The sequence below is a fragment of the Aptenodytes patagonicus genome, chromosome 2 (genome assembly GCF_965638725.1).
Source record: "Aptenodytes patagonicus chromosome 2, bAptPat1.pri.cur, whole genome shotgun sequence".
NCBI classification, from domain to species: Eukaryota; Metazoa; Chordata; class Aves; order Sphenisciformes; family Spheniscidae; genus Aptenodytes; species Aptenodytes patagonicus.
Window position 1 is genome coordinate 45,349,585 of NC_134950.1, and position 27,768 is coordinate 45,377,352.

Sequence of the window (27,768 nt, forward strand, 5' to 3'; positions counted from 1 at the left end):
TTTGCAGCTTCTACACATCTGAAGATTTCATGTTGCTTGAATAATACCAAGTGTTCCACAAGGTGCTAAGACAATGCTGGAGAAATCACTTGTTTAAATGTCCATATGTCACCCTCATTCCTGGGAAATATACTAATGGATGTTAACTAGGAAACAAGCTGTATTCCCACTTTGCTCCTTATTAGATTTTTTTCTTTTTCAAAAGAGCAGTTACTATGAAATTGTAGGTGTTTGTGTATGTATGTGTGTGTATAGCTATTGGTTTAAAAAAATTACAAATCTTAATAAGTCAATTCAGGAAATTCATAATTAAGATTTGAAAAAAAAATTATTTCAAAGATAGAAAATGAAAATGCTGCAATTCTAAACCCTCTGGTATCAGTTATGCTGGTGGCTGTAGACGTACTCTGTCAACCTTCATCCTGCAATCTTATTTTTGTTAAATGATTCAGGGAAACATCATTAAATGAAGCTGTGGACTGCAATGCTGTAGTATTTTGTCAAGCCTTTATATACATAATTCTCAATCAGTCCTCTCTGTGCAGACAGTGACATGATGAATAACTCACACACACAAGTTTCTGGTCCATCACCAGCAAAAGATCAAGGGACATCTTTCATCTTAGATAAAGAACACAAGCTATATATATGAAAATGTTAATAAACCCTGCAGCACGAACAGTTACAGCTACTCTTGTTTGCTGCAGATGCATCCTGAGGTACCTCACACAGCTCAGGATCCCAGTGGAGTGCCAGAGTGGTCTTTCTTTCCACCACCCTCTACTCCAGGCTCCTCTCCGTCGGACCTTTGACAAGAAGTGGAAGAGGCTGATGTGTGCCTGTTCTCGATACAGTTAGGACGCAGCCAAGGCATGCACTAAATTTTTAGAAACACAGCATTGGTCCTCAGTTCAGTGATACAGATGTAGCCTATCAGAATTAGCTGACAGAGAGAAAACTGATAAACCAGCCTTCTTCAATCTCCATTACATTAAATGGAAACCACCTTACCTGTGTTTTTTGAAGTTATTTTGACATCTGACCCCATGCAGCTGGCAACAGAGGGTCCACCATTTTGTTGCTTCTTTTGGAAGCTTTTGATTTTACAGTGACTTCCACTGGTGATGATCCCTGTAGGAGCTTGCATTTACGTGTATATAAGAAAAGCAGGTGAGAACTTGTGGACAGAGAGAGTCAGGAACTAGAATCCCCATTCTGCAGATTGCAGTGGCAAAAACACCCCCATATGCCACTAGAACCAAGATTTAACTCAATGTTGGAAAACTGTCTTTGAGGTTTCTTGAATCTTGAACAAAGCTGGCATTCATTTTTCCACTTTTGGTTTTTAGCATTTTCATTTTGATGTTTGGAGGACTTTCAACTATTTATTATTTCTGTATTAACATTTTAACAATACCTATCACTGGTTTTAATTTTACTATTACTCCTTATCTGAAGTTTTCCTTTAGAAATAAAATTCTAAAAGCCTGAAATATATCAGGGTTGGTTTTTTTATTTAAAATAATTACTCGATAATTACTATGAAAGAGTGTTTAGAAAAGCTGCATATATGTATTTTTGCTTTCTATATTTGTAGCAGATGAGATTATTCTGAGACAAACTAACCCCACAAATGTGGTTGCAAAAATCAGTAGTAATTGATATAGCAATAATATGGCACAGTTTCTATATGTATGTGTAGTGTGAGTTTCAGTAGGCAGTAGGTAGCCAGTACCAGAAAGCAGAAGGAAGTCATGTTGAGGATCCAGTCTCCAAACAGGCAAAGATGAGCTGCCAGAATTGAGGACCATATGGAAGCTTTATCAGAAGAAACACCCCCGCAGAGCTTACAAGTCCCGTTAGGCAGAATCTCCATTTTCAGTCCAGATTCTCCTCAGCCCTCCGCTCTGTGTTAACAGCTCTGCAGACATCCCTGCCCCTCTGTCCTGGCATGTTCGTCAGCTGCACAAGCCCAGAGCATCTATGGCACCAGCCCCGTGAGTTTAGCAGGAGCTGGGAGCTTCTCCCCTCAACCACAGGCAGCAGTTTCTGCTCCTACAGACGGTAATCTCTGGGCGATACCTACCTGAGTATTGGAACGGAGTCACAAAAGCAACATGAAGTCCCAGAAGGGATTAATACAGATTTGATAATTGATGCTATGGGCTTTGGAGAATTCTTGAATGATACAATACCCACAGAGCATCCCTCCAGAAAAGAAATACTTATCCTTCATAAAAATAATAATAATTGAAGGCATTAATTGTCAAACAGTATAAACCAAGCTGTTTTGAAGTGATCAAAGAAGATTTTCCAGAAAATAAAAATGTAATTTCCTTTCAGGACTCCAGATTTCCAAAATACCTTCCCAGGGGACTAAATACTCATGGTCCATACCACCCATCAAACAGCACTGTAGCAGTGATTAATCTACAAATAGTAGAAATCAAGAACTACCCTTCGCAGCCTGCTACTAAGAAAATTTCAAAGCAGTTTTGTTCTTATGTTTTTTATTTTAACAAGAATCTGCTCTTTGAATAAGATAACAAGTCATTCAATTCTAAAAAGCTTTGCGTTTACATATGTTTATGTAATTTTTTTTTTTAATTTATGATTGTTATTTTGTAATTCACAGTACAATGGTATTCACTTCAACTGTTTACAAAACTCAGTGATGTACTTGCACAGAAAAAACAAGAACATACTTGCTGAAGTCTTGTCTGGCTCTATATATTCAACAGCTGTTTATTTTCGCTGTGTATTTTTCTTTGGTCTTTATCACCATTTTATAAATCTAGACCAAATTTTCCCTATGTACAGCTTAAAACAGCATCCGCCTTCAGAAATACTTTCACAATTGTACAGTTCAACATTTATAAAAGTCTACCTATGAGATCCTGAAATTGTGATATACTAAACTTTCTTCATCTCTCTCCATCATTTCTTAAGACTTTTTTTTTTTTAATGTTTTCCAAGCGATTCTCTTCTTGCCAGAGGAAGTTGCTTGTTGTATATGTGGGAGGCCTTGAAGAGAAAAACCTTTCTTTTGTCACATTCTCATCTAATATTTCAGAAAGATCCAGTGAGCTCTTCAGAAAACATGGAGGAAAAGAAGTATCCAGGAGATGTTTCCATACCAAGTCCTAAACCCAAGCTCCATTCAAGAGATCTCAAAAAGGAACTCATCACGTGAGTCACAAAAAATGCCATGTTTTCTTCTGCTCTGTTAAAGACTGACTACGGCGTTGTTCTGAGTGCTGGTTTGGATTAGATTTGCAGGAGCTGAGCAGGGAGACTTGCATGACAGCTCACTGCAGGTAGTTAGTGCCCTGTTCTGACTATGCAACTGGGTAGGCATGAGGTTTGGAACTGAGACAAGCCAGGATAGGCCTGGAGGTCTCAACATATTCATGACATATTATACTGGGTATCACTCCTTATTCCTCAGATAGATAGGTAACAAACGGGCAACAGCTCCTTCTACGAAATACATGGTTTTGTAGTGTGCTACAGAGTGGCTGTGCTAATGCTTACATAATTAAATAAACTTTATTTGGGCAATCGTCGTTATAGATCCACTGTTGAGAGTTTGCGGAGAAGTGCTGGGGATTTCTCAGATAGGAAACACGCAAAGTTCACAAAAAGACAAAACACAAGACAGGAGCTGCCCCAGGGTTTTCCAACCTGTACAAAATCTATGTTTAAGTCCTTCATCTGCTTCCTTCAAAGCAGTTATTCTGTCCTGCTGAAAATCCAGTGGATGCACAAATTCACGCTCTGGGAGAATAGGCTAATATCCTCTTTTCCCAAGTACAGAGACTCGCTTGCTCTCTCTTAAGCTCCAAAACTTTACTATCTAAAACTGAAAAGAAAACACAATAATTCCATTAAATCCTTCTGCATGCAACAGCTTGTTTCAGTTTAGAATCCTTTCAGTAAAATTGTCCCAAACAGCTCATAACACCAGTCACTTTTTAAAATCTCATCTAGGCTCTTCACCAAAGCCCTTTGGATTCACGCCAACACCATTTTGATATCAATAGAGTGTTTTCACTGTAATAGTCTACTAGGACTTAGCAATCATTTACACCACTTTTCTTTCTGTCCCAAACCAGTGTAGGTCTCTTTGGACAAGTGCACTCTGTATCGTTTAGTGATGCTAGCCCACAACGTATCACTGCAAGCTCACCCATAAATAAATGAGTCGCATCCTGTCACCTTGTGTACTGCTCCCCAGTTTCAGTGGCACTGAATCAGTTAGATCCGCCTCTGTCTGTAGAAATTACATTTCCCTGGGGCAAGCTGCTGTGAAGAGTGATTCTTTCCCCTCATGCCGTGCAGTCTGCATGTCGTCTACTCTCCACATTGTATCTGCAGTTGTAGTTCATGACCTAAATTGCTACAGGTCAGGTTTGTTTTGCCTCTTCTAAAACAAATGCATACAAAAATCACTGAGAGTTTATTTGCTGAAGACTAATGGCTTTTCTTTTGTAACATTTATTCCTTTGTGATATTGACCTGTTTTGAGATGTCTGTGCAATACTTTTCTACTCTCCTAAATAATACTTCCCAGAGTATTTATAAGGGCAATGATCAGCTCACAGTGGTTTTACTGTATTATTTTCAAACAGTGAGTAGGAACAGGTATATAAAAAGTAACTGTCCAGAAAATTAAATAAGAAATAGTTTCAATTTATCAGAAGAATCTATAGGTAATATAGGGAACAGACTGCATTTCTATGATCCCACTGAGCTCAGAACTTGTACAGAACAATTCAATACAGGTGGCTCCATCATGAGGAAGTTTTTAAAATAACATAAGCACTTGCAGAAAAAAAATTTCTGACATAGTTAGCTCAGTTGCAGTGAACTAATTTATAAATACCACCTCCTAGCATGTGCTTTCTATTTTGCCATGTTAATTCTCTTGCCCATAACTACATTGTTCAGGTTGAACTGGGCTGTGAAAATGAGGCTGATGTCTTCCTAAGGCTTCTTTACAGATTTGAAAGTTCCTAGCACTCTGCCAGCTCAGAGAAAATAGCCAGGTGATGATCTTGGTACCCCTTACTCATTACTATGGAGCACCAGCTAAAAGTTTTTGTACAGTTTCTACTTGCTTTTCTTATCCATGGGCCCAGTGAAAGAAGACACAGCCCTTTATAAGGTGACTCTGAAGGGTTGGTGTTAGTGTAAAATACTGTAGAAAGGTATACTCAATTCACCTACCCCTCCCCCTCTATGCACAAATCGCATTCCTTGATATCTTTGCCCTCTTACAGAGGACTGTATCCCAATTGATAAATGAGGTCAGTGCTATGACTGAAGAAGGGCTGAGGAAAAACAGAAGCTATAACATCTTCTGCAGGTCAAACATCAAGGGACATATTTGTTGTGCTAAATGTACACCACTGTCATGGTTTAATCCCAGCTGGTGACTGAGCACCACACAGCCGCTTGCTCATGCACCCCTGGTGGGATGGGGAAACCAATTGGAAAAGTAAAAGTGAGAAAACTCATGAGTTGAGATAAGAACAGTTTAATAATTGAAATAAAATAAAATAATAATAATAATAATAGAATATACAAAGCAAGTGATGCACAATGCAATTGCTCACCACCCGCCAACCAATGACCAGCCAGTCCCTGAGCGGTGGTCCCCCGGCCAGCTTTCCCCCAGTTTATGTACTGAGCATGACGTCACATGGTATGGAATGTCCCTTTGGCCAGTCTGGGTCAGCTGTCCTGGCTGTGCCCCCTCCCAGCTTCTTGTGCACCTCCAGCCTTCTCAGTCGGTAGAGCATGGGACGCTGAAAAGTCCTTGACTAGTGTAAGCACTGCTTAGCAACAACTAAAACATCAGTGTGTTATTAACATTGTTCTCCTCCTAAATCCAAAACACAGCACTGTACCAGCTACCAGGAAGAAAATTAACTCTATCCCAGCTGAAACCAGGACAGTATCCACCCGTTATTCTGTACCATCTACGTCATGCTCAGGTCCCACGCTTTCCAATACATTCCAATTAATCACCACCACTTTTCCTGTCTTTTGATATATGCACACAGATATCGTTCCCTTAGTCTACGGGCCATCCCTATAAAATGTTCGTTGAGTTCATTTAGTCCATGACTTTGGGCTCCATCTGTCATAACAGTCCTTCAGGGCAGGAGAGGTGGTGTGTGGTGTTGGATTGTTGCATGCTGAAACCAGTTTTGGTTCTATCATCACTGCACTTTGCTCAGTTTCATCAAAGTTCATTCTTCATTCAACTGGGTGATTCTTACTGTAATACCATTGATATGGCATACAGCCACCACAGAAGTGATGATATACAGTATTATATAGCAATTAACATCATACAATTTAATTTATTAGCTATTTTCATCCAAAATCAAATCCCCTTGAGGTACACATCGGACTTCCCCATCCTTCTGCATCACCCACCAAGTGCACCCAGGTCCTTGAGCAAAAGCAATCCCACGGATGGGTTTGCCTTTGCCCGAGGAAGGAATAACCCAGACTGTCTTCCCCAGCATATTTCTTATGTGCACTACAGGGACTTTATCCCCTTCTACAGTACATAAAAGTTTTGATTGGGCAGGGCCAGTTCGATTGGCAGATCCCCTAGTGTTGACTAACCAGGTGGCTTTTGCTAAATGTGTGTCCCAATGTTTGAACGTCCCGCCACCCATTGCTCTCAGCGTAGTCTTTAACAGTCCATTGTATCGTTCAATTTTCCCAGAGGCTGGTGCATGATAGGGGATGTGATACACCCACTCAATGCCGTGCTCTTTGGCCCAGGTGTCTATGAGGTTGTTTCGGAAATGAGTCCCATTGTCTGACTCAATTCTTTCTGGGGTGCCATGTCGCCATAGGGCTTGCTTTTCAAGGCCCAGGATAGTGTTCCGGGCGGTGGCATGGGGCACGGGATATGTTTCCAGCCATCTGGTGGTTGCCTCCACCATTGTAAGAACATGGTGCTTGCCTTGGCGGGTTTGTGGGAGTGTGATATAATCGATCTGCCAGGCCTCCCCATATTTATGTTTCAGCCATTGTCCTCCATACCAGAGAGACTTTAACCACTTGGATTGCTTGATCGCAGTGCATGTTTCACATTCATGGATAACCTGTGCAATAGTGTCCATGGTCAAGTCCACCCCTCGATCACGAGCCCATCTGTATGTTGCATCTCTTCCTTGATGGCCTGAGGTGTCACGGGCCCACGGAGCTATAAATAATTCACCCTTATGTTGCCAGTCCAGATCCACCTGAGCCACTTCAATCTTAGCAGCCTGATCCACCTGCTGGTTGTTTTGATGTTCTTCAGTGGCCCGACTTGGGTACATGAGCATCTACGTGACGGACTTTTACAACCAGCTTCTCTACCTGGGCAGCAATATCTTGCCACAATGTGGCAGCCCAGATGGGTTTGCCTCTGCACTGCCAGTTGCTCTTCTTCCATTGCTGCAAGCACCCCCACACAGCACTTGCCACCATCCATGAGTCAGTATAGAGATAAAGTACCAGCCATTTTTCTCATTCAGCAATATCCAAAGCCAGCTGGATGGCTTTCACCTCTTCAAACTGACTTGGTGCACCTTCTCTTTCAGCAGTTTCTGCGACTTGTCGTATAGTATTCCATACAGCAGCCCTCCACCTCCGATGCTTTCCCACAAGACGACAGGACCCATCAGTGAACAGGGCATATTGCTTCTCATTTTCTGGTAGTTTATTACACAGTGGGGCCTCCTCAGCATGCGTCACCTCCTCCTCTGGCGATATTCCGAAATGTTTGCCTTCTGGCCAATCCATGATCACTTCCAAAATTCTTGGGCAACTGGGTTTTCCTCTTCAAGTCCATTGTGTGATCAGTGTGACCCACTTACTCCATGTAGCATCAGTTGTATGAAGTGTACAGGGGACCCTCCCTCTGAACATCCAGCCCAGCACCGGCAGTCGGGGTGCCAGGAGGAGCTGTGCTTCAGTGCCGATCACTTCCGAAGCAGCTCAAACCTCTTCATATGCTGCCAATATCTCTTTTTCAGTTGGAGTATAGTGGGCCTCGGATCCTCTGTATCCCTGACTCCAAAACCCTAGGGGTCGACCTCAAGTCTGGTGCTTTCTGCCAGAGGCTCCAGGTAGGGCCATTCTCCTGGCTGCGGCGTAGAGCACATTTTTTACATCTTGCCCTGCGTGGACTGGCCCAAGGGCTACTGCGTGAACTATCTCCTCTTTAATTTGTTCAAAGGCTTGTTGTTGCTCAGGGCCCCATTTGAAATCGTTCTTCTTCCGGGTCACTTGATAGAGAGGGTTTACAATCAGTAATTTGGAATATGCATTCTCCAAAAACCCACAACGCCTAAGAAAGCTTGTGTTTCCTTTTTGCTAGTTGGTGGAGACAGCTGTTATCTTGTTGATCACATCCATTGGGATCTGACGACGTCCATCTTGCCATTTTATTCCTAAAAACTGGATCTCCTGTGCAGGTCCCTTGACCTTATTTTGTTTTATGGCAAAACCGGCCTTCAGAAGGATTTGGACTAGTCCCAGCATGTCCAGCACGGCAGCACTCAGTGGTGGCAGGACTTCATTCAGGCCACGATAGTCTACTGTTAGTCTCCACTCTCCGTTAGACTTTCGCACTGGCCATATGGGACTGTTAAAGGGTGAGCGAGTCTTGCTGATCACTCCTTGGCTCTCCAGTCCATGAATCAGCTTATGGATGGGAATCAGGGAGTCTTGGTTGGTGCGATATTGCCACCAGTGCACCATTGTGGTAGCGATCAGCGCCTGTTGTTCCTCAACCCTCAGCAACCTCACAACAGAAGGGTCCTCCGAAAGACTGGGCAAGGTGGACAGCTGTTTAATTTCCTCCGTCTCCAAGGCAGCTATACCAAAAGCCCACCGGTACCCTTTTGGGTCCTTGAAATACCCTCTCCTGAGGTAGTCTATGACAAGGATGCATGGAGCCTCTGGGCCAGTCACAACGGGGTGATTCTGCCACTCATTCCCAATCAGGCTCACTTCGGCCTCCAATACAGTTAGCTGTTGGGATCCCCCTGTCAATCCAGAAATACAGATGAGTTCTGCCCCTGTATAGTTTGGTGGCATTAGGGTACACTGTGCACTGGTGTCTACTAGAGCCTTATACTCCTGTGGGTCTGATGTGCCAGGCCATCAAATCCACACAGTCCAGTAAACCCGGTTGTCCCTTTCCTCCCCCTGGCTGGAGGCAGGGCCCCTCTAGTCCTGGTCATAGCATTCGTTACCCACTTCTTGTAAATACAAGTCAGAATTCTCTTCATTAAGATTGGAAGTGAAATCAGCCCTTCTACTCTGTCTGGGAAACTGCCCACTGGAGACTGGAGCAGCAATTTTCCTGGAAGAACTCCCTTTTGTGATTGTTTTTCCTTGCAACTCATGTACCCGTGCCTCCAGGGTCAAGGCAGATTTTCCATCCCACTTCCTCATGTCCTCTCTGTGGTTGCGCAGGTAAAACCACAGGGTGGCCTGTGGTGTGTACCCTCTAATCCTCTCTCTTGAGTGGAGGAATGCTTACTCCTAATGGCTGAGATACTGGTCCATACAGGTGGGGAGTAGGACACATCCTCTTTGAGTTGCTGGACCTTCTGGGACAGTTTCTCCACAGCTGAGACGAGGGAGGAAGAGAGATTTTCTTTGTATTGACGGAGTTGGCCAGCCAATTCATCCACCGCTGGTTCCTCTCCGTCTTTCCAGGTCATCACTGCCAATGAATTGGCATACAATGATGGTACACTCCATACAAACTTCCACCACATGGGTCATGTGCACTTGACTTCATCTGGATCTCTGGATAACTGCTCATAGTCCAGGTCACTAGAAATCACCTCCAGCATGGCTAATTCCGTCAGGTACTGGATACCTCTCTCCATGGTGGTCCATTTGCCTGGGTGACATATAACATCTTCTTTGAAGGGATACCTTTCCTTCACGCCTGACAGGAGTCGCCTCCAGAGGCTGAGGGCTTTTGTCCCTTTTCCAATTGCTTTGTCAACGCCCCCTTCCCTGGAGAGGGATCCCAGCTGCTTGGCTTCTCTACCCTCTAATTCCAGGCTACTGGCCCCATTATCCCAGCATTGGAGCAGCCAGGTGACAATGTGCTCGCCTGGACAACAGCTGAAATCCTTTCACATATCTCTCAGCTCACTCAGGGATAAGGATTGGGTAGTTACCGTCTCATTTATGAGTTCTTCCTCTTTTCGTGATGGCCCTGCTTTTTCATCATCCCTTACTAAATGAGCTGACTTCAGCTTCCAAGATTTCTTCTTGTGTATCGGGGTGACTGATACCAGCATGGGTTGGTTGTCTGGTTCAGCTGCAGTGCCTGTCACTGGGGTTGGAGTAGCCGGAGTGTCTGTCACAGAGGTTAGAGTAACCACAGTGCCTGTTGCCTGTCGTTTTGTCATCAGATCCAGAGACCTTCTCTTCCCCTTGAGGGTCCTGAATGGTGTTGAACAGGGGTAGGCATGGGCCAGGCCCCAGCCCATTGCAGTAATTTGTGTCTCTCTGGAATTGCCAGGGTGACAGCATACTTTTTCCAAATACTTTACTAGTTTTTCAAGATTCTGCACTTGTTCAGGGGTGAAGTTCCAAAACACTGGAGGTGCCCACTCTCCTAGGTATTTGTCCATGCTATCCCACACACTCTGTCACTCATAACTATCCAGCCTCGGGGTAGATCTCTGGGTGGTATTCTTAAATAGTTGTTCAACCTTAAACAAGACCTGAAACACATTCAGGAGCAACAGGAACATGCTGTTTGAACATCCCAAGGATATTCAAAATTCTCAAGAATTCTCCTAGGTACCTAGCCTGGAGGAGAAGGGAAAGGTAAAGGAAGGTGTTTCCCCTATAAATTGGCTCTCCAAGGAGAAAAGATACAAAGTGTAATTATTAATAGTTTCAGAGAGATGGCTCCAGAAGTACTGAGTTGACAGCAATGCTGAGTACAAATACCAGATTAGTCTCATGACCAGCCATTTTATCATATCATAAGCCAGTGTTACACAGTACAGCAAAACGATAACCTTAATCCGGTCCCCAGAGGTGATAAACTGCACAACAGGGAACATATACAGCAAGTAAGGTGTTACGTAACATAACTCTGAGAACGTGCACAACAACTATAAGAGCAAATAAATCAACATTGCGACCAGTGACTATTAACCTAATAATGAATGCTTATAACAAATTTGCCTTAACACACTCTGGTCAGATCTGTCATTATGCCAACCCGTTGAGCCCCACGTTGAGCGCCAAAAAGGACTGCCATGGTTTAACCCGAGCCAGTGACTAAGCCCCACACTCACTCCCCCCCCAGTGGGGGGGGAGAGAATCGGAAGAGTAAAAGTGAGAAAACTCGTGGGTTGAGATAAGAACAGTTTAATAATTGAAATAAAATAAAATAAAATAGTAATAATAATAATAGAATATACAAAGCAAGTGATGCACAATGCAGTTGCTCACCACCTGCCAACCGATGCCCAGCCAGTCCCCGCGCAGCGGCCCCCCCGGCCAGCTTTCCCCAGTTTATGTTCTGAGCATGACGTCACATGGTATGGAATGTCCCTTTGGCCAGTTTGGGTCAGCTGTCCTGGCTGTGCCCCCTCCCAGCTTCTTGTGCACCTCCAGCCTTCTCAGTTGGTAGAGCATGAGAAGCTGAAAACTCCTTGATTCAGTGTAAGCACTACTTAGCAACAACTAAAACATCGGTGTGTTATCAACATTGTTCTCCTCCTAAATCCAAAACACAGCACTGTACCAGCTACTAGGAAGAAAATTAACTGTATCCCAGTTGAAACCAGAATAACCACCTTTGTATCACTTCCCAGTTCAGCTGAGAAACATCTTGGGAAACTTTTGTGCTCATTCTGAACTTCAGCTGTGTGAGCTTGACATGCTTTCTGTTCTTTCTTTTCACTTATGTCAGCAAATAGAGATTGGATGTGTTTCTGAAGAAGATTCCTTGTTTTAGTCAGAAGTCAAGGGAATTATTTTGAATATTACTGTTCTCTGGCCTGTGTTATACAGGTCAGATCAGAAACTTCATCCCTAACTTTTATGAATTGCTGTCAAAATTCAGTACCAGTAATGAAACTGTCCTTTTAAGAACCCAAGTCATAACCAAAAAATCTATGCAAAGCATGGTGGTTTCACATTATATAGATTAAAAAAATAAGGTTTTGACTCATTTGCATGGTGGAAATAGGAAAACTTTTTTCAATCTATGCTTCAAGTAATAATTGAAAACTAGAAGTGTCATGTAAGTTTTGTGAGTTTTACGTAGTGTCATGATAGTGTTGAGATGCATAATAATGAATGTGATTGCCCTAAGGATCATTACGTAATTCACTGCAGGCTAGGGTGAGCTATGTGGTGTATTATACATACTCTAATTTCTCATTGCATCTTCTTTGCATAGCTGTCCAACTCCAGGATGTGATGGTAGTGGTCACGTAACGGGAAACTATGCCTCACACCGCAGGTAAGAAACAATGGGAAGCCTAAAGCAGGAAATAGAGCTACTTTTAGCTATTGTCATCCTTGAATATTTTTATCCTAACCATGGATAAGTATTCAAAAGTAATTTGCAGAAAATAATCCATACAGAAATGTGGCTAGGTTTCCTGGTTTTGTTACATTTTGTGAAGGTCTGGGCTAAATAGACTGATGGAGTTAAGCAGCATATGCTTATTACTGTAGCAGCATGTCTTAGCTGAGACCTGTAGATAAGTAATTTAGTAAAGTTTTCATTTCCCTAAGTGTACAAGCACTCTCTGTACAGATGCTGGTGCATGAGATTTTAATGAGGTTTCTGCAGATATCTCTATGAATGGCTTTGAAATTCATAGATCTGCTAACATAATCTGAGGATGCTAAATATTTTCCTCAAAATAGCCTACTGTTAACCTAGGGGTTGAAACAATAATTTCCTGCCTTTCCTTTTGGGAGCAGGATGGAAGCAGTTTCTGCCTTTTCCCAGCCATGTTGACCAGATGCTCTACCTGCCCTTCATGCAGGCAACATAAAGGAAGGACTGTGTGTACCACTGCCTCCCCATGCAAAGCTTTACAGGGGCATAGAAACCTTTGGCCTTGACTGTATATCTTTCCAGTAATTTAAGAACTACAGCCTGATATTGGCTGCTCCTCCTTTGCCAAGAGCAAATATTTGAGGATCTCTTTTTTCCCATTCTAAGTCATAGATTGCCTGGAGGTTGCTGTTTTAAGAAAAAAATGTTTTAGTAAAACATTTCACATCATTTTTTTTTCAGTGTTTCTGGGTGTCCATTAGCTGACAAGACATTAAAATCCCTTATGGCTGCTAACTCTCAGGAGCTTAAGTAAGTATTGATAATAGCAGAAATGTTATTGTTATTTATCTTCGATCAACATGTTCCCTAATTAATGCAGTTGTTCATTTGAATTGCTCTGAGTTACGTCAAACCTTTGTCCAAAATTTGAAGTGAATTGGTTTGAAAGCTTTTGAGTAAAATAGAGTTTACATTTCTCCATTTGTCTTTCTTCATTTTTGTACCCCTTCATTTTCATGAATTAACCAGGACCCGGGGGAAAAAATTGTAAACACTAGGAGAGATGCTGCTCTCACAGTATTTCTGAATCAGAGAGAAATAGAAAATATCCAACATATAATACAGATCTGGCAAATAACTCAGTCTGATCCAGTTAGAATGAACTAGAATTATTTAGTTAGAAATAAATCTAGTTAGAATAAATCTAAAAATGAGACCAGAACTCCTGCAAATCTTTTTTTTATCATTCACTACCATATACTATGATTTTAATGTCACTGAAGCAGACATGAAGTCATATGATTTTGTGCTGGCATAAATCTCACCATGAAATGTCACTTACAAAAGGACTGTGCAGGCTCTGCTATATAGACAGATGTATAGGGACATATGAATATTTCAAAAATCTGTAGTCAAGAGAGGCACTGGCAACCAGTCATCTAGTTATTGAATTGGCTTTGTCAATAAGGATGTGAGGAAGAGGAAAGGATAATTAGCGTTCTTTCATAGCTTTGCCTCTGCAACTTGTAAATTGGATCCCGTAATAGATGGCTTGGAAAAACTCATGAATGTGTGTAAAAAGGGGAGAATCCCGTGACTGTCCTTTCTGTCCTTTAGGTTCATCCCTAGTCCAGAGAGAAGAAAATAAAGTCTGATCATGGCACTATTATGCTGTTCTAATGGTATTAATAGTAGGAGTGACTACATTTAGGCTTGACTCAGTGTTTAGTCACAAGTTAGCTTCTTCAGATCAAATGTTAGTGGTATCATCTTCTAGTCTGACAACTTGAACTATTAAAAAAATGCTGAACTGATGGTAGCTATGGAGTTGAACCTGCTGGAGATGCAGCAAAATGGCAAAGAAAGGTCATTTATATGGGCAACTGTTCAAAGCAGTTCTCAAAGCCGGTAGGTAAACTGACACACTGGCACAATGCTTCAGTTTTTCCATCTTGGAGTCTCAGAGGTATAAAATTTAGGTTTAGTTTGTTTTAAAAAGAGCAGCACAAGAAGCAAGCAACTGACTTGTGAAAATGCTGACAAATTTGAAATCATTTGCTGAGTCATATATATTTGTCCCTGCTTTTGTTGGCTTTCTGCCATACATAGACACTCACACAAATATTTTGAATAGTTGCTCCTCATGCAGCCCCCCCCATATTCATGTGTGAATAAGGAAATTTGCATACCAATATGGTTATTTTTCCACTAAAGCTTCTAGAGTTTTGGTCATGCCATAAGGAAAGAAGAGCAACAGCATATGACTTAAATGACAAACTGCACACTGTACGCCATGTATAATAAGTGAGTTGTGAAAGACAAAGTCAAAGTTCATGAACATTTCACAGACAGAAATATGTTGCATAACGCACTTAGCATTTAATTTCAATTAACTAGAAAAAGAGCAAAAAATCAAAATCTGTTCACAGACAATTTGCAAAAGGAAAAAGGGCTAAATAAAATTATTTTCCACAAATGTACCACCTTATTTTAGCTTCCTGCAAACATTGTTCAGGTGAAATTTTAAACAAACCTCTGCTTTTGATAAGCGTTGGCTAAATGAAATCGTATGCCAAAAACTGCAATCGTGCCTGCACTGGTATAGTACAGTGATATCAATAGTTAATTTTACTATTGCTATGTGAGCAGAGGGCATAAATGCTCATAGAATGAGGCCACGAAAGTACCCTCATGTAGTTAGGCATGAATATGAAAAAGCTGTGTATTTTTTCCAAATGTTATTCATGTTTAATTTGCCAGAATCAAGATATGATTTTGGCTTTAATTATGAAACTCTAAGCCAGCAAAGATACGAGGCTTCCACGTGATCTACAGTTTGGAAATAAGGAAATTCTGTTCAGAAAGTCAGCCTTTGAGTCAGATTCAAGAAATTTTTATCTGAGGATTCTTGTTTGCACAGAGCAATCTAAGGTGGTCAAATTAAAACATACTAAAGTTGCTGATAACTCATAGATTTTAAAGCTATAAGGGAGAATTATGACTGATTATCCTGTTTCACCAAAGAGTTGCTTATCAAGCCTTAAAGAATTTTAAAAGTGTACTTTAGAAAGATATTTATTTACAGTTCAGAAACTTTAAGGAATAGGTAGTCAGTCCTATCCTTAGACAAGTTGTTTCAGTGGTTATATGTCAATTTTAGGAGAGATTCTAGCAGTTTTTATAGATAGGTTTCACAAAACACATTGATACTGATCCATATTCCACAAGCAGTATGAAATATTTCAGTCAATAGTTTTCTCAGCTGACCTCTGTGGGTTTGCCTTAACTAAAGTTCATATCCAACCATCCCTGTGAGCTTTCCAGGGAGTAAAAGTACCTAGCTATGCTCCTAGATCTGCAGCTCAGTGTATCAATTTTACGTGCAGTTGTAGTTCATTTATCTAAAGATAAAGCAACCCTCTTGGAGAAGGGAACAAAACAGCAGGTACTCAACGCACAGTTATAAGAATTTCTGTGTGAAATCACTGAGACGTTTGTTCTTGGAAAACAAACTTGATGAATTGTAAAAGAATCTGTAACCTACACCCACTTGAGGGTTGACATCTTTTAGCTTGAGCTCCTGAGGCCTCTGGCCCTCCAGTGTAATCTGATTTTCTTGGCTCCGCACAGAAATCCAAAACAGGATGACTCCCTAAGTTGGGGCACCAGTCCAAACTCATCAGCCAGTTAAAAGCTGATGAAGATCCACAGTATTACTGACTGTAAGGCAATACATTGTTGGTGTATCTTCTATTGTGGAATTTCACAAAGATATAACCAATATTTGGAAAAAACGGCCCAGTGGTCAAGCTTAGGAGTCTTGCTAGTGAAGCTTCTTACTAATTTGTCAGTAGTCCACCTGAAATATCATCTTACAATTTCATCAGTATTGGTAATATCTCAGCCTCAAATCTTTAGTGACCTGAATGTCTCCCACAAAGAGCTCTTACTGAATTAAAATCCACGTCAAGTCTTTGCGGACAGCTCTTCCATCTGTGATCATCTGATAAAACAAGTAGCCAAAATTAATACCCATAGTATTTGGCAGGTGTTCTGGATTTACTTGTAAGCATTCACACTCTCCAGACATCTGCCCTTGCTGCCTGCTCCACATGACATTGTGCTCAGTCCTTGTCCACACTCAGACAGGTCAACATTTAGCTCTACACAGTCGAGCATATCTGGCACTCTGCAACCCACACCTCTACCTTCGCTGTCAGTGTGAGGCATGTCGTTCTGCCAAAATATTTTGTTCAGAAAATGTCATCATGAAATGTTTTGACATTATCTTTAAAAAAAAAAAAAAGTCTCCCCTTTCTTCAGTTGAAATTATCTGCTGAATTCTACTTGAATCAGTGAATAAATTTGGTCATATCCAAAAGAAATCACATTTTTGACAAATTAATTGTTCGCAGAAAAATAGTTTTAAATATTCTGTGAAGAGATACACCTGCACACTCAGATGTGATATTACAATTATATTTGTGGGTGTTTTCCATGTCAGCCTACCAACGACTAGACTAAATCACCCATCTCCTCACCTCAGGAAAGATTCAGTAACAACTGAGACCCTTAAGAGAGTATTGAACAATGCAAGTTTCCTTAATGGTTCATTACAAGATTACTTGGCACAACTCTTTCTGTAATTCTGATTCTCTGTAAAAATCATAGCATTCAAAAGGCCTTTAGGGATGCTTAGCATAAGAACTTTGTGCTGCATAATACAAAAACATAGAAATGGCTGGCACAACTTCTAAAGGTAAATATTTTTTTTTGTGCTGCTTTATGTGCTGAGGTGTGTTTCTCTTCTCTTAAAAAAAACCCACCAAACCGAAACAAAACAAAAACCCCCACAAGAAATACAATAGCCTTAAATGAAAAACAAACAAAAAAAAGTATGAACTTCTGAGATGGAAGGTGCTACCAGTAAGGTCCTGCTCCAAACCCCACAGAAGTCAGTGGAAAGACCTACTGATTCCAGTAGGCTTTTGGAGCACATTCTTCATGTACAACCAACGAGCAAGAAGCCCACCCTCCCAGACCACGGGCAAAAACACAGTAACAGGCAGGTTTGTTTCTTTTCATTGTATGCACGTTTTAGCATTAAACGCTCGTACTTGAAAAGGCTTGTTTGTTGCACACACACACGGAAACCCCTTAACTATGAGACATAAGCATAATCCAATTGCCAGGCTTAATACCCAACCGAATCTAGTGCTAGAAAGATATGGTCCTGTTGTACGCTTACAGTGCTAGAATATACAAATTATTACATTCAAATTCTGGCTATCATTTACTGATGCCCAAAAGTAAAAACTGTCTCTCTCCTTCCATCTCCCCTTCTGTAAATACTGGTAAAGTGCTTATTTATATCTGTACCTGAAAACACCAGATGAATAACAAACAAACACATAACGGTAAATTTACAAATAGATCTATATCAAGCTGCTTTTTTTCCTTTTGTAATGTTGATCCTGTACAAGGAAAAATGTTTGGTGCAGTGTTATAAACTAATTAAATCTACACATCATATGCAATATATTTCACATTCCTTAGTAAAACTCTGTTATAAAAGAAAAAAAAAAACATATGAAAGGAGTCTGCTCATTTTAAAAACAAAAATCAGCAAGAACTAGTTTTAATTATTCAATGGAAGCTCTGCTGTTCTTTCTTCCACCCTACACAAAATGTAGAATGTACACGTTATTTACTGTGTACCTTTGAAGCCATATTCTGTAAGCTCCCTATATTATTCCATAGGTGCCCGACACCTGGCTGTGACGGCTCTGGCCACGTGACAGGGAACTATGCATCCCACAGAAGGTAAAAACCACCCCATCGCACGGGGCTGCAGCACTCGGGGTTCTCGGCAAGGAGCAGCAGAAAGAGGTGGCTTTTATTCTGTGTGCTTCTTTCAGCTTATCTGGTTGTCCTCGTGCCAGGAAAGGAGGCATCAAAGTGACTCCTACCAAGGAAGAAAAAGAAGACCCTGAACTTAAGTGAGTACAAAAGCAGAGCTCTACCACCAGTGAAGGGGGAAAAAGCCCCTTAAGAGCTCAGGACTTGAGGCATCATAGGAGATGCCCCAGTTAATCTGAGCCACATGAGGATATGGCCTAGAGCTGGAGCCGAACCAAGTGTTTCTGCTTCTAGCGAAGCTGGTGGAGTCCATCACCTTGGAGCTTGAACAGTGAGGAAGGATTGCTATATCTGCTTGCATTGGTCCGATTATTTTAAACAGTGCTATGAAAGTGCCACTTGGTTGGAAAATTTGGCAAAATGAAGCAAAACAAATTATTTCTGCATGTAGTGAAACCTTACATGTCAGCTAATTAAATCAGAGTGGCACCTTAAAAATACGTCCCAGAGAACGTAAATATATGTCTCATGTCTTTCCTCTATAAATAAATTAAAATTTCACTTAAAGTGAAAACTGGAAACTCAGTACAGATTCACTACATTCCTAACTTGAACACACATCCCATTAAAATCAGTAAATGATAACTGCCAGAATATAGATATGAAGATTTAGTTGCACACAATGTTGTTCTTAATATTTGTTAATGATATATGAGAGGCTGCATAACACTGACAGAGCAGTGAAAAAAAATCCCAAACCTTTCTTTGCAAGTAAGATGAAACAAGTTTTCCAGGTACAGGAACCCACCCTCTGCTTCATGCCAGAAACCTAGATAGAGAAGAGAGAATGTTGACTTTCCATACGCTTGTAGAAGTGTGATTTATTGCCTGTGATAGAATTTCAATTTTCTTTTCTGGTAAAACACTATCCAAATGAATGTTTTAGTTTCTTAGGCTGTATGACTGTATTTTAAATTGCCAAATCTTAAGATCAGCTGAACCCCCATATCTCAGCTTCACACGAATTGGATGCTCAGGTACAGTGTGCCTCCAGGGACCGAGTCTTCATCCGTTAATGCAAAGTAGCACAGGCAGCTGGAATTATTTTCTCAGACTTTCTTGAGACTGTCATCGCCTGCTCTCTCCAGTGAAAACGAGGGTTCTTTTGCTGTGTTTCTGTAGATGTCCAGTGATAGGCTGTGATGGCCAAGGTCACATATCAGGTAAATACACTTCTCATCGCACTGCTTCTGGTTGTCCTTTGGCTGCCAAGAGACAGAAGGAGAGTCCCGTCAATGGGTCTTCACTATCCTGGAAACTGAACAAACAAGAGCTGCCACACTGTCCTTTGCCAGGCTGCAACGGGCTGGGTCATGTTAATAATGTTTTTGTCACCCACAGAAGGTATAACTTTGTGTTTTCTCTTTTTATTTTTCCTTAACATTCTACTGTTGAATTGGCAACATGTGAGGTTACAGTCTGAATAAATTGTGCTGAAGTCTTTTAAGTAACAACACAGTTTACATTGCAGCTGAAGTAACATGGGTCAGAATAACTTTCAGTGTGTTGGGATCAACTTTTTACTCTTTTTCTATGTTCCCATCGCAGTGTGACTTTCCAAGGTCTTTTCCTCAGATTAGCACAGTTTCTATATGGTTTAAAATTTAATAGAGTTCTTTCCCAGGCAAATATGGAGTTGTACCTCTATATCTTTTACAGAAAATGCAAATATTATTGAAATGTCACCAGAAAAGATTTAGCCAGAGCAATGGCTGCATTCATGTCATCTTTCTACCAGTGGAAAAGCTGTTTTCATAAATTTTGTATTTAAATAGCTAGAACCACACAAAAAAAGTAAACATGTAGAACTCATATGGATTACACAAGTTTGAAGTTATAACAATCTTCGAAAGAAAACAATCCCTACAAAGAAAACAATCCTTACAAAGCAGGACTCACACATATAACCAGTAAAAATAAACACTACGATTTTATATATCACTGTGAAAACAGTAGTCTAATTTGACCACATTCAATCAATATTACTCAAAGAATCTCACCATAGAATCTGCATTAATACCTGGCAAAGTTTGGTCTCCTGTCTGCAATAGGAATTAAGTCTATATTCTGTACCTTCTTTGCTTTCTTTCTAACACTCTGAACCAACTTCTCTAATACAAGAATGTCCAAGGTGACTTGAACAAATTCAGTCAGAGTCCAGTGTTATCCTAACTTTATGGTCTACATCCCATGTTAAAGTCTTTACATTAGGACACTACTGTAAATTGGGGCTAATTAAGCAAATAACATAAATGTTATTTGTATGTTAGCTGGTTGCAACTCATACTACAGATGATTTCTGTCCTACATAAGGCTGGATCACACTCAAGATCTTGTTAGTTAAAATGAGGTGGTAAATATAGCTCTGTGATATGATATCCTTTCCTAGGACATTTGAAACCTAACAAGTAACCCATGGCTTTGAGACATTCTTCCAGTTAGTTATCTGCTCTGGCCAGAGATACTAAGCGGCATTTTAGAACTGGAGAACCAGCATCTTTCCCTGTACAGCTTTTGGCTAAGCCAGTGCGAAGCTAACTTTAACCCGCAAAAGCTTTTTTTTTTTTTCTCCCATGTGGAAACACCGTGTCTGTTAGGATTTTTGGTTTTAATTTTTACACACACACAAAAATCAACCATTTTCCTATGGAACAAAATTTTCCTTCACTCCTTACTTGGCTACATCTGAATACAAATCCTTCTGCCAGTTCTTCAGCATATGGGTATTTCTTCTTTGTTATTTATAAAGACAGTATTAAGACAGTGCAATTCATCTTAGCCCTTTAGTGGGCTATAAAAATTGCCTCAGATAATTACCAACTGATGAAATTGTAAGCTTTGAAATAGCAAAATGTAATTTAATGTGAACAGTGGTTAAAAAGGAAACTGACTATTTAATAGAACCATTCAAAAAGCTATTACAGTCTATAGGGTATATCCAGAGTTATTATTGTATTGATCATTATTATGTATCAACAAAATGATACAATAGTTGTGCACCGTGGAAATCATCCCATTGTTTTTTTTTTAGTATAGTAAACTTGCCATTTTAAAGGACCATACTGCCCCTCTCCTCTGGAGAACAAGCCCTCAATAAAAACAACAGAGATTTTTTTTATTTATGTGTGTTGGAACTTCAAGAATTCTGTAAATGTATCATCACATAACTTAACAGTAGCTGCCACTGCTATTTTGATTACTCTGAAATATGCTTAAGAGTTGTTTACTTATAGGCTGAGATTTCTGTGCCAATTTTCAAGCTGGAATATACAGTTAAATGGCTCTTTATGAGTTAGGTCATTCCCCGAAGCTATGCTATAATGGAGATACTGATGTGACCTTAGGTACAGAGGTCTGTCCAAGTGCACGATAATATTGCCTGAAAGGATTGTTGCCATTTTCAAGTGGGTGCTAATGTTTTTTTTCCTATCCGTTTCAGCCTGTCTGGTTGTCCTCTGAATGCACAAGCCATAAAAAAGGGCAAAATTTCGGAAGAATTAATGACTATCAAGCTTAAAGCAAGTGGTGGTAAGGAGATTTGTAAAAGATGGTGACATTTACTTGGATAGAAGGGCCCTGACTCCCATTTATACTTATGCCCCTTTATGCCATTCTGGCATTAATTCTCACTCCTTTCAGTTGTCTCTAGCAATAACAAATCTTGAATAACAAAAATCTTTGCATGATAGATTATAAAATTATTCTCATTTACATCGTGATAACTCAACCTTGAGGGTATGCTCTCATCTTGTCTCAGAGCATTATTTTTTTATTTGGAGATGTTTTCAATATTGTTATTACTAATAAATTATTAGTTACAGATCAGGAGGACTTAGCTATCTGATGACTAAGGTAAGAAGGGATAAATGTTATGTGCAGAAATTTACTCCTCTCCCTAACTTGAATACTACATCGTTTAGTATCTGTGCAGTACTTGAACAATTTTGCTAACCCAAGTGTAAAGGACAATTAACAAATAGATATAGAGGGAAATATGTAGGAGTCTCCTTTCTTATACAGCATGCTTTAGAAAATTGGGCAGTGAGCCAGGATCCAGGGTACTTAGTCTTTATGCCTCCAACTGCTGAGCAAAACAGTTGTGTTACGTTGGGCAAACGAGTTTGCTTCCATGTGTCCATGTTTTCACTGGGGCAGCAACTGCTGCTTACAGATTTCCCAAGCTGGCTCCCCAGTAGACTCAATTCAGGGTTTTAGGTTTTAAAGCAGTAACAAGAGTGGCACAAACCTCTAGGCAGAGTTGGTCTCAGAGTGATACTAAGCAGAAAGAGGGACATGTATTGCCAGCAGCTGTAGCTGCTCAGTACTTTTCAAGACAAGGTTTTCATTAAAGACCTGATGTTTTTTTATTTGCTGTCTAACTCATGGGAATGTAAAAGCCTTCCTTACTTTTTTTTTTTCTGTAATGCTTGTTAGCTTCCTGACAATTTCCCTTTTGCTGTTATTTATATTTCACTATTTATCATATGTAAATAAGGCTGTGCTTCTTGAAGTTATTCTGCATAGAGATTTGCCCCCACAGAACTTCTTGCAAGATCAGAAGTAGGTACAGATGAGCTTACTAAAGTCAGCAGTTATACTAGTGGAGATGTTACCCTGGGGTGTTCCCTGCAGAACTAAGGGTTGCTGTTACGTTTCTTTTAAAATGAAAAAACCCATTGTAAATACCCCCTCATGTTTTATGATAAACTTTCCTCTTTCTGGGCAATTTTTCCTTCCTGTACCCTCCAGCTTGTAGTTGCATGTTGCACTGGAAAAAAAGAATTGTTAAACACAACGACGCAGAAAGCCCCTTCTATGTTTCAGCTCATATAGAAGTTTTATGGCTAGAAAACAATTTTGACAGTAAAGGCAAAGTAAGAGGCAATTTAAGGATCAATCATTTGATCAAAAGCTTGTTGTCTTCCTCTTGTTCAGTAACAGGTAATGCAGCTTCTTACTCATACATCCATTTACATATGGACACTTTAAATCTGATATTGGTATTTTTAACTATTTGCAGGTATTGAGAGTGATGAAGAAATCAGGCACTTGGATGAGGAAATAAAAGAACTGAATGAATCCAATCTTAAAATTGAAGCTGACATGATGAAACTTCAAACCCAGGTATGACATCAACGTGAAAGTTTTACCTTTTCTTATGCTGTGTTTAAACACAATAAATAAATTAAATGTTATGTAAATGCTATGTTTAAACACAGTTAGTCTCCTGTGCACTTGTTTTCCCATCACTCGGTGGCACTTAAAAGTACCAAAATCCTACATGCTTTTTTGTCAAGTCTTTATTTGTTTGTTTTCTGTAAATAAGCAGCAGATTCCTGGGTATTGTCTTAAAGATCTGGTGAATGACAAATTCAGGGCAGTTTGGAGCTAAACTTGGCAAGCAGAAAAACCATATTTACCAAATAAAACATTCATTTTCCTTTGTTGACCAAACCTCTGTTGACCAAACCTTGCAGTATCCCATGACTGCGGTTTTTAGGGAGGATATTACCTCTTACCACACACAGCGAGTTGGCTTTGTTCTTATGTGTACCTAAGAAAATCTCCTTAGTTCAGTTCACCCACTGTCAGTTATTCAAATAGTTTGAATTTTGCCTCCAGGCAACACCTGGTGAAGAATGGATGCCTTTTGCTAATTTGTGTAGCAGACGAGTTTGACGGGAGCTATGGAAAAGAGTCATTCTCTTTCATTCTTTTGTATACTGGAGAGGTTAAATTGGCTTTAAGGCGCTGATAGTGGTTCTATGGAGCGAGCTGAATACGTTCATCGCTACAGAGACTCCTATATGCACCTGGGAGTTCACCTGGGCAGACTAGGTAAAAGCAAGAGCAGAAGTTTGCTCTTATTTTAGGAATAAGAGTTTAAGAAAAAAGTTCCTAAATGAGATCTGGGAACTGAATATAAGTCTAAACTGATCTAAACCAAACTGAGTGTAACCATACCCCTCTGTATTTGTACCACACTGGAATGTATAGTGTTGATTCATGCTGGTTTTGTAATAACCACCGCGTGTATGGTCTAAATAAGGGTGAAGTTTATGCCACCTATGCTGGATCTAAACCATCCTGCTTCACACTGCAAAGGTTGTGGGGATATCCATCCCAAATTGCACTGCAGTGAGGGGCAGGGGGGTGTCTCAGGACATTTATTTCAGTTCTCTCTGGTGATCACTGCGCTGTTTGCACAGGTATTGCCCGATTTATGCAGTCAGATTTCTTCTCCTCGGACTTGCTCCCTGGTGAAGGCAGTCTGACCAGCAAAGCCTGAACTGAACTACAGCTGAAGCAGCACATGGCAGTCCCCTACATGGCTTGCTCTATCTCCTTTTAATCTAGCCTGGCCAGGTGTTAGGCTGCTGCGAGCATGCTCCGGAGGAGAGGTTGTAGTGAATCACAGGCAGGCAAAAAGGGGTTCCTCCCCCTGGGGACAGTTTTGATGTGTTACGGTGTGTGAGGAAGGGAAGTAAAGTGGCCACAGCAAGAGACATTTAAGTAATGGAGAGGTGTGCATCCTAACGAGGAGAGGGTAGGCAGAACAGCTGTGGACGTGACTCCATCACTCTGTGCCTTGCAGAGCCATGGCCAGGCACAGGGGTGGCAGCCCTTGGTTCTGCCTTGCCCCGCTGCCCGCTGTGGAGCGAGGAGCTGGGCAGCGGGGAACCAGGCCCTGCCATTGCTGCCTTTGATTTTTCAGCACTAATTTTGACATATAAGCCTTCAGAGCCGAGTATATTCCCATCACTCTCACGCTAAAAAGATACCATTTTGCTACCTCGGATGCTTTTTCCTGCTCTTTCCAAACCCCTCATTTCCATTCTGTTGGTCGGAGATCATCTTTGCGATGATTGTTGTGCGCTCAACCACTCAGTTTCCTTTCCACTCTATTTTTCTCTTATTGTTTCCAGCGCCAGCCCTGTCGCTAATCCCAGCCAGCCCACAGCTCTACCCTCCACCCAGGAGCGGGGCAGGAAAGTAGCACAACAGCTAATACCCGTGCCCTTGCTATTGTGGTCGATCAGCAGGAATGCTGTAAGAGCAGGACAGCAATGTAAACATCAGCCTCCTTTCTCCTTCCCTCCACCAGCCCTGCGGCCACACTCTCCATCCCAGCTCCACACTGACCTTCCCCCCTGAGCTCAATTCCCTCCTCCCGCTGCGGGGCACCCTCCAGTGTCTCGCTGCCACAAGGTTTCTCCGTGAACCAGCAGAAAAGTCCATCAGTTCAGAGTGAATACAACCTCTTCCTTGCTCTGAATATTCTGTGGAGAAGTTATGTCTATCCTAAAAAACCCATACCTGAGTTTCAGATTCATCGTGGCCCCTCTCATAATCACGACTGCCATTTTGGGTTCAAACTGCAGTTGCAACGCTGCCAAGGGTCTTTCTGTGTGTTTGTGCCTGCCTGTGTCTTTTAGATCACATCTATGGAGAGCAATTTGAAAACAATAGAAGAAGAGAACAAACTCATAGAGCAGAACAACGAGAGCCTGTTGAAGGAGTTAGCTGGCTTAAGCCAAGCCCTCATCTCCAGCCTCGCTGACATTCAGCTTCCACAGATGGTAAGACCACAGCCGGCAGCTTCGCACCTTCTTTGAGACTGTTTTACCAGTACTTGAAGCAGATGAGCAAGCTCAGGGACCAGCAGGAGCACTGGAGCTGCATTAGCAGAGAGCTCTTTTAGCCTAATTTACTTTGCAGAGATGCTGGATCATGAAATCTGTGTGATAGCAGGCGCAGTTGCTTCCAGGACTGAGCCAGCCCTGGTATCTCCGCGCTATACCGCACTGTGCAGGACAGGCCTTTCCCTCGTCCCTCCCTATCTGAATGTCCACCCTGCACAAAGAGTGAAAACTTCACATCAAGAATCCTTATTTACTCTGCTCCTAGGTCAAAACTTTAACCTGTTTCATACAGGCGATTTTTCTGGAGCCAATAAAACTCTACCTTCTTCAAAAACTCCACGTCCTTGATGTCTTACTTGCAAACGCAGGCCAAATCCACAAAGGTGCTTGGGTCTCCAGGGTTACAGTCCCCTTTCCCAGTCTCAAGAGTGCCGCTGGGAGATTAGGTGAGGACAGTTACGGGGACGTCAGCCACAATCCCAGAGCCAAACAGGCCACAATAAAAAAGCAAGTTACACTGACGATAATATCCCCAACCCCTTTTCTTGCTTGGAGAGTGTGTGGTTCCCCCAGCGCATGCAACTCCCTTCATTTCTACAACCCCTCCGTTAATTTGGATGGCTGCCCTGTTTACGACTTCTCCCCAGTTGCCATATCGCTGCTTTTCCATGCTTTGGGGCTGGGTGTTTGGGGGTTTTTTTGGCCTTAATTTTCTCTCCTACAATTATAATCTGTTTTGTCTTCATTTAGGGGCCAATCAGTGAGCAGAATTTCGAAGCATATGTAAATACACTCACAGACATGTACAGCAATCTGGAACGGGACTATTCCCCCGAATGCAAAGCTCTGCTGGAAAGTATCAAACAGGCAGTGAAGGGCATCCATGTGTAGGATGTGAAAGCTGCTGGGCAACAGAAATTACTTAACAGCAGTAAACTCCAGATGGATCTGTTAGGAGTTCATGTACTGCTAAGGGGTGTAGGTTGCCATGCTGCATTTACAATTGCAACATTGCACTAATTTTTTCCCAGCTGACACAAAAAATAGAATAAAAACACAACAGACTATTTGTATTAACAGCAATGCACTCTGTTAGTATATTGTATTTATTTCAGTACAATTCCTTTTTTTTTCTTCTTTTGCACTCAGTTTTTGTAAAGTGAATGTAAAAAGTGTGTGCGACTATTTTTTATATTTTTTATTTATTTCTAATCAAAGAGTTGTTTTTTTTATCTTTTAACAACATTTTTGCAGCCTGCCATATTTTTACAAATGTGTTTATTAATTTATTTTCCAATGGGATTTTAAATAGACTGAAAAGTTATACTGTAAATTAAATAACTTGCTGGGTTTGTACAGGAAGAAAAAAAAAACCTATGAAAGTAACAAATGACTGAACCGTGGTTCTAGTTTTATTTTCCTCACATCCTGCTTTTTTATAATGGCTTTGTATCAGAAATGGGTTTGCGGTAACATGAGATGTGAAGATGCATGGAATGAGAAGATAAATGGTGCCCACTAGCGGGGAACTTGGGCTCTTAAAAGCACAGTATGCTGGAAAACAGTGTGTTAAAGAATACGTTAGCAATAATGAAATATAGCAATCAGCAAAGCACTTGACTTGGCTGT

The 27,768-nt window shown here is 41.1% G+C and overlaps 1 protein-coding gene across 2 annotated transcripts in view; it reads left to right on the plus strand.

Annotated features, from left to right (window-relative positions):
- ST18 (ST18 C2H2C-type zinc finger transcription factor) overlaps positions 1–27,198 on the plus strand; it is a 173,632-nt gene extending 146,434 nt beyond the window's left edge. For both annotated transcript variants that reach the window (XM_076329720.1, XM_076329721.1), the window contains exons 12-21: positions 3,074–3,189; positions 12,467–12,529; positions 13,319–13,387; positions 18,338–18,400; positions 18,496–18,576; positions 19,619–19,840; positions 21,936–22,024; positions 23,517–23,620; positions 25,933–26,076; positions 26,890–27,198. In XM_076329720.1, coding sequence (XP_076185835.1) covers positions 3,074–3,189; positions 12,467–12,529; positions 13,319–13,387; positions 18,338–18,400; positions 18,496–18,576; positions 19,619–19,840; positions 21,936–22,024; positions 23,517–23,620; positions 25,933–26,076; positions 26,890–27,030 — 1,092 coding nt within the window. In that variant the 3' untranslated portion in view covers positions 27,031–27,198. The remainder of the gene's footprint in view (positions 1–3,073; positions 3,190–12,466; positions 12,530–13,318; positions 13,388–18,337; positions 18,401–18,495; positions 18,577–19,618; positions 19,841–21,935; positions 22,025–23,516; positions 23,621–25,932; positions 26,077–26,889) is intronic.
- The last annotated feature ends 570 nt before the right edge of the window (positions 27,199–27,768 follow it).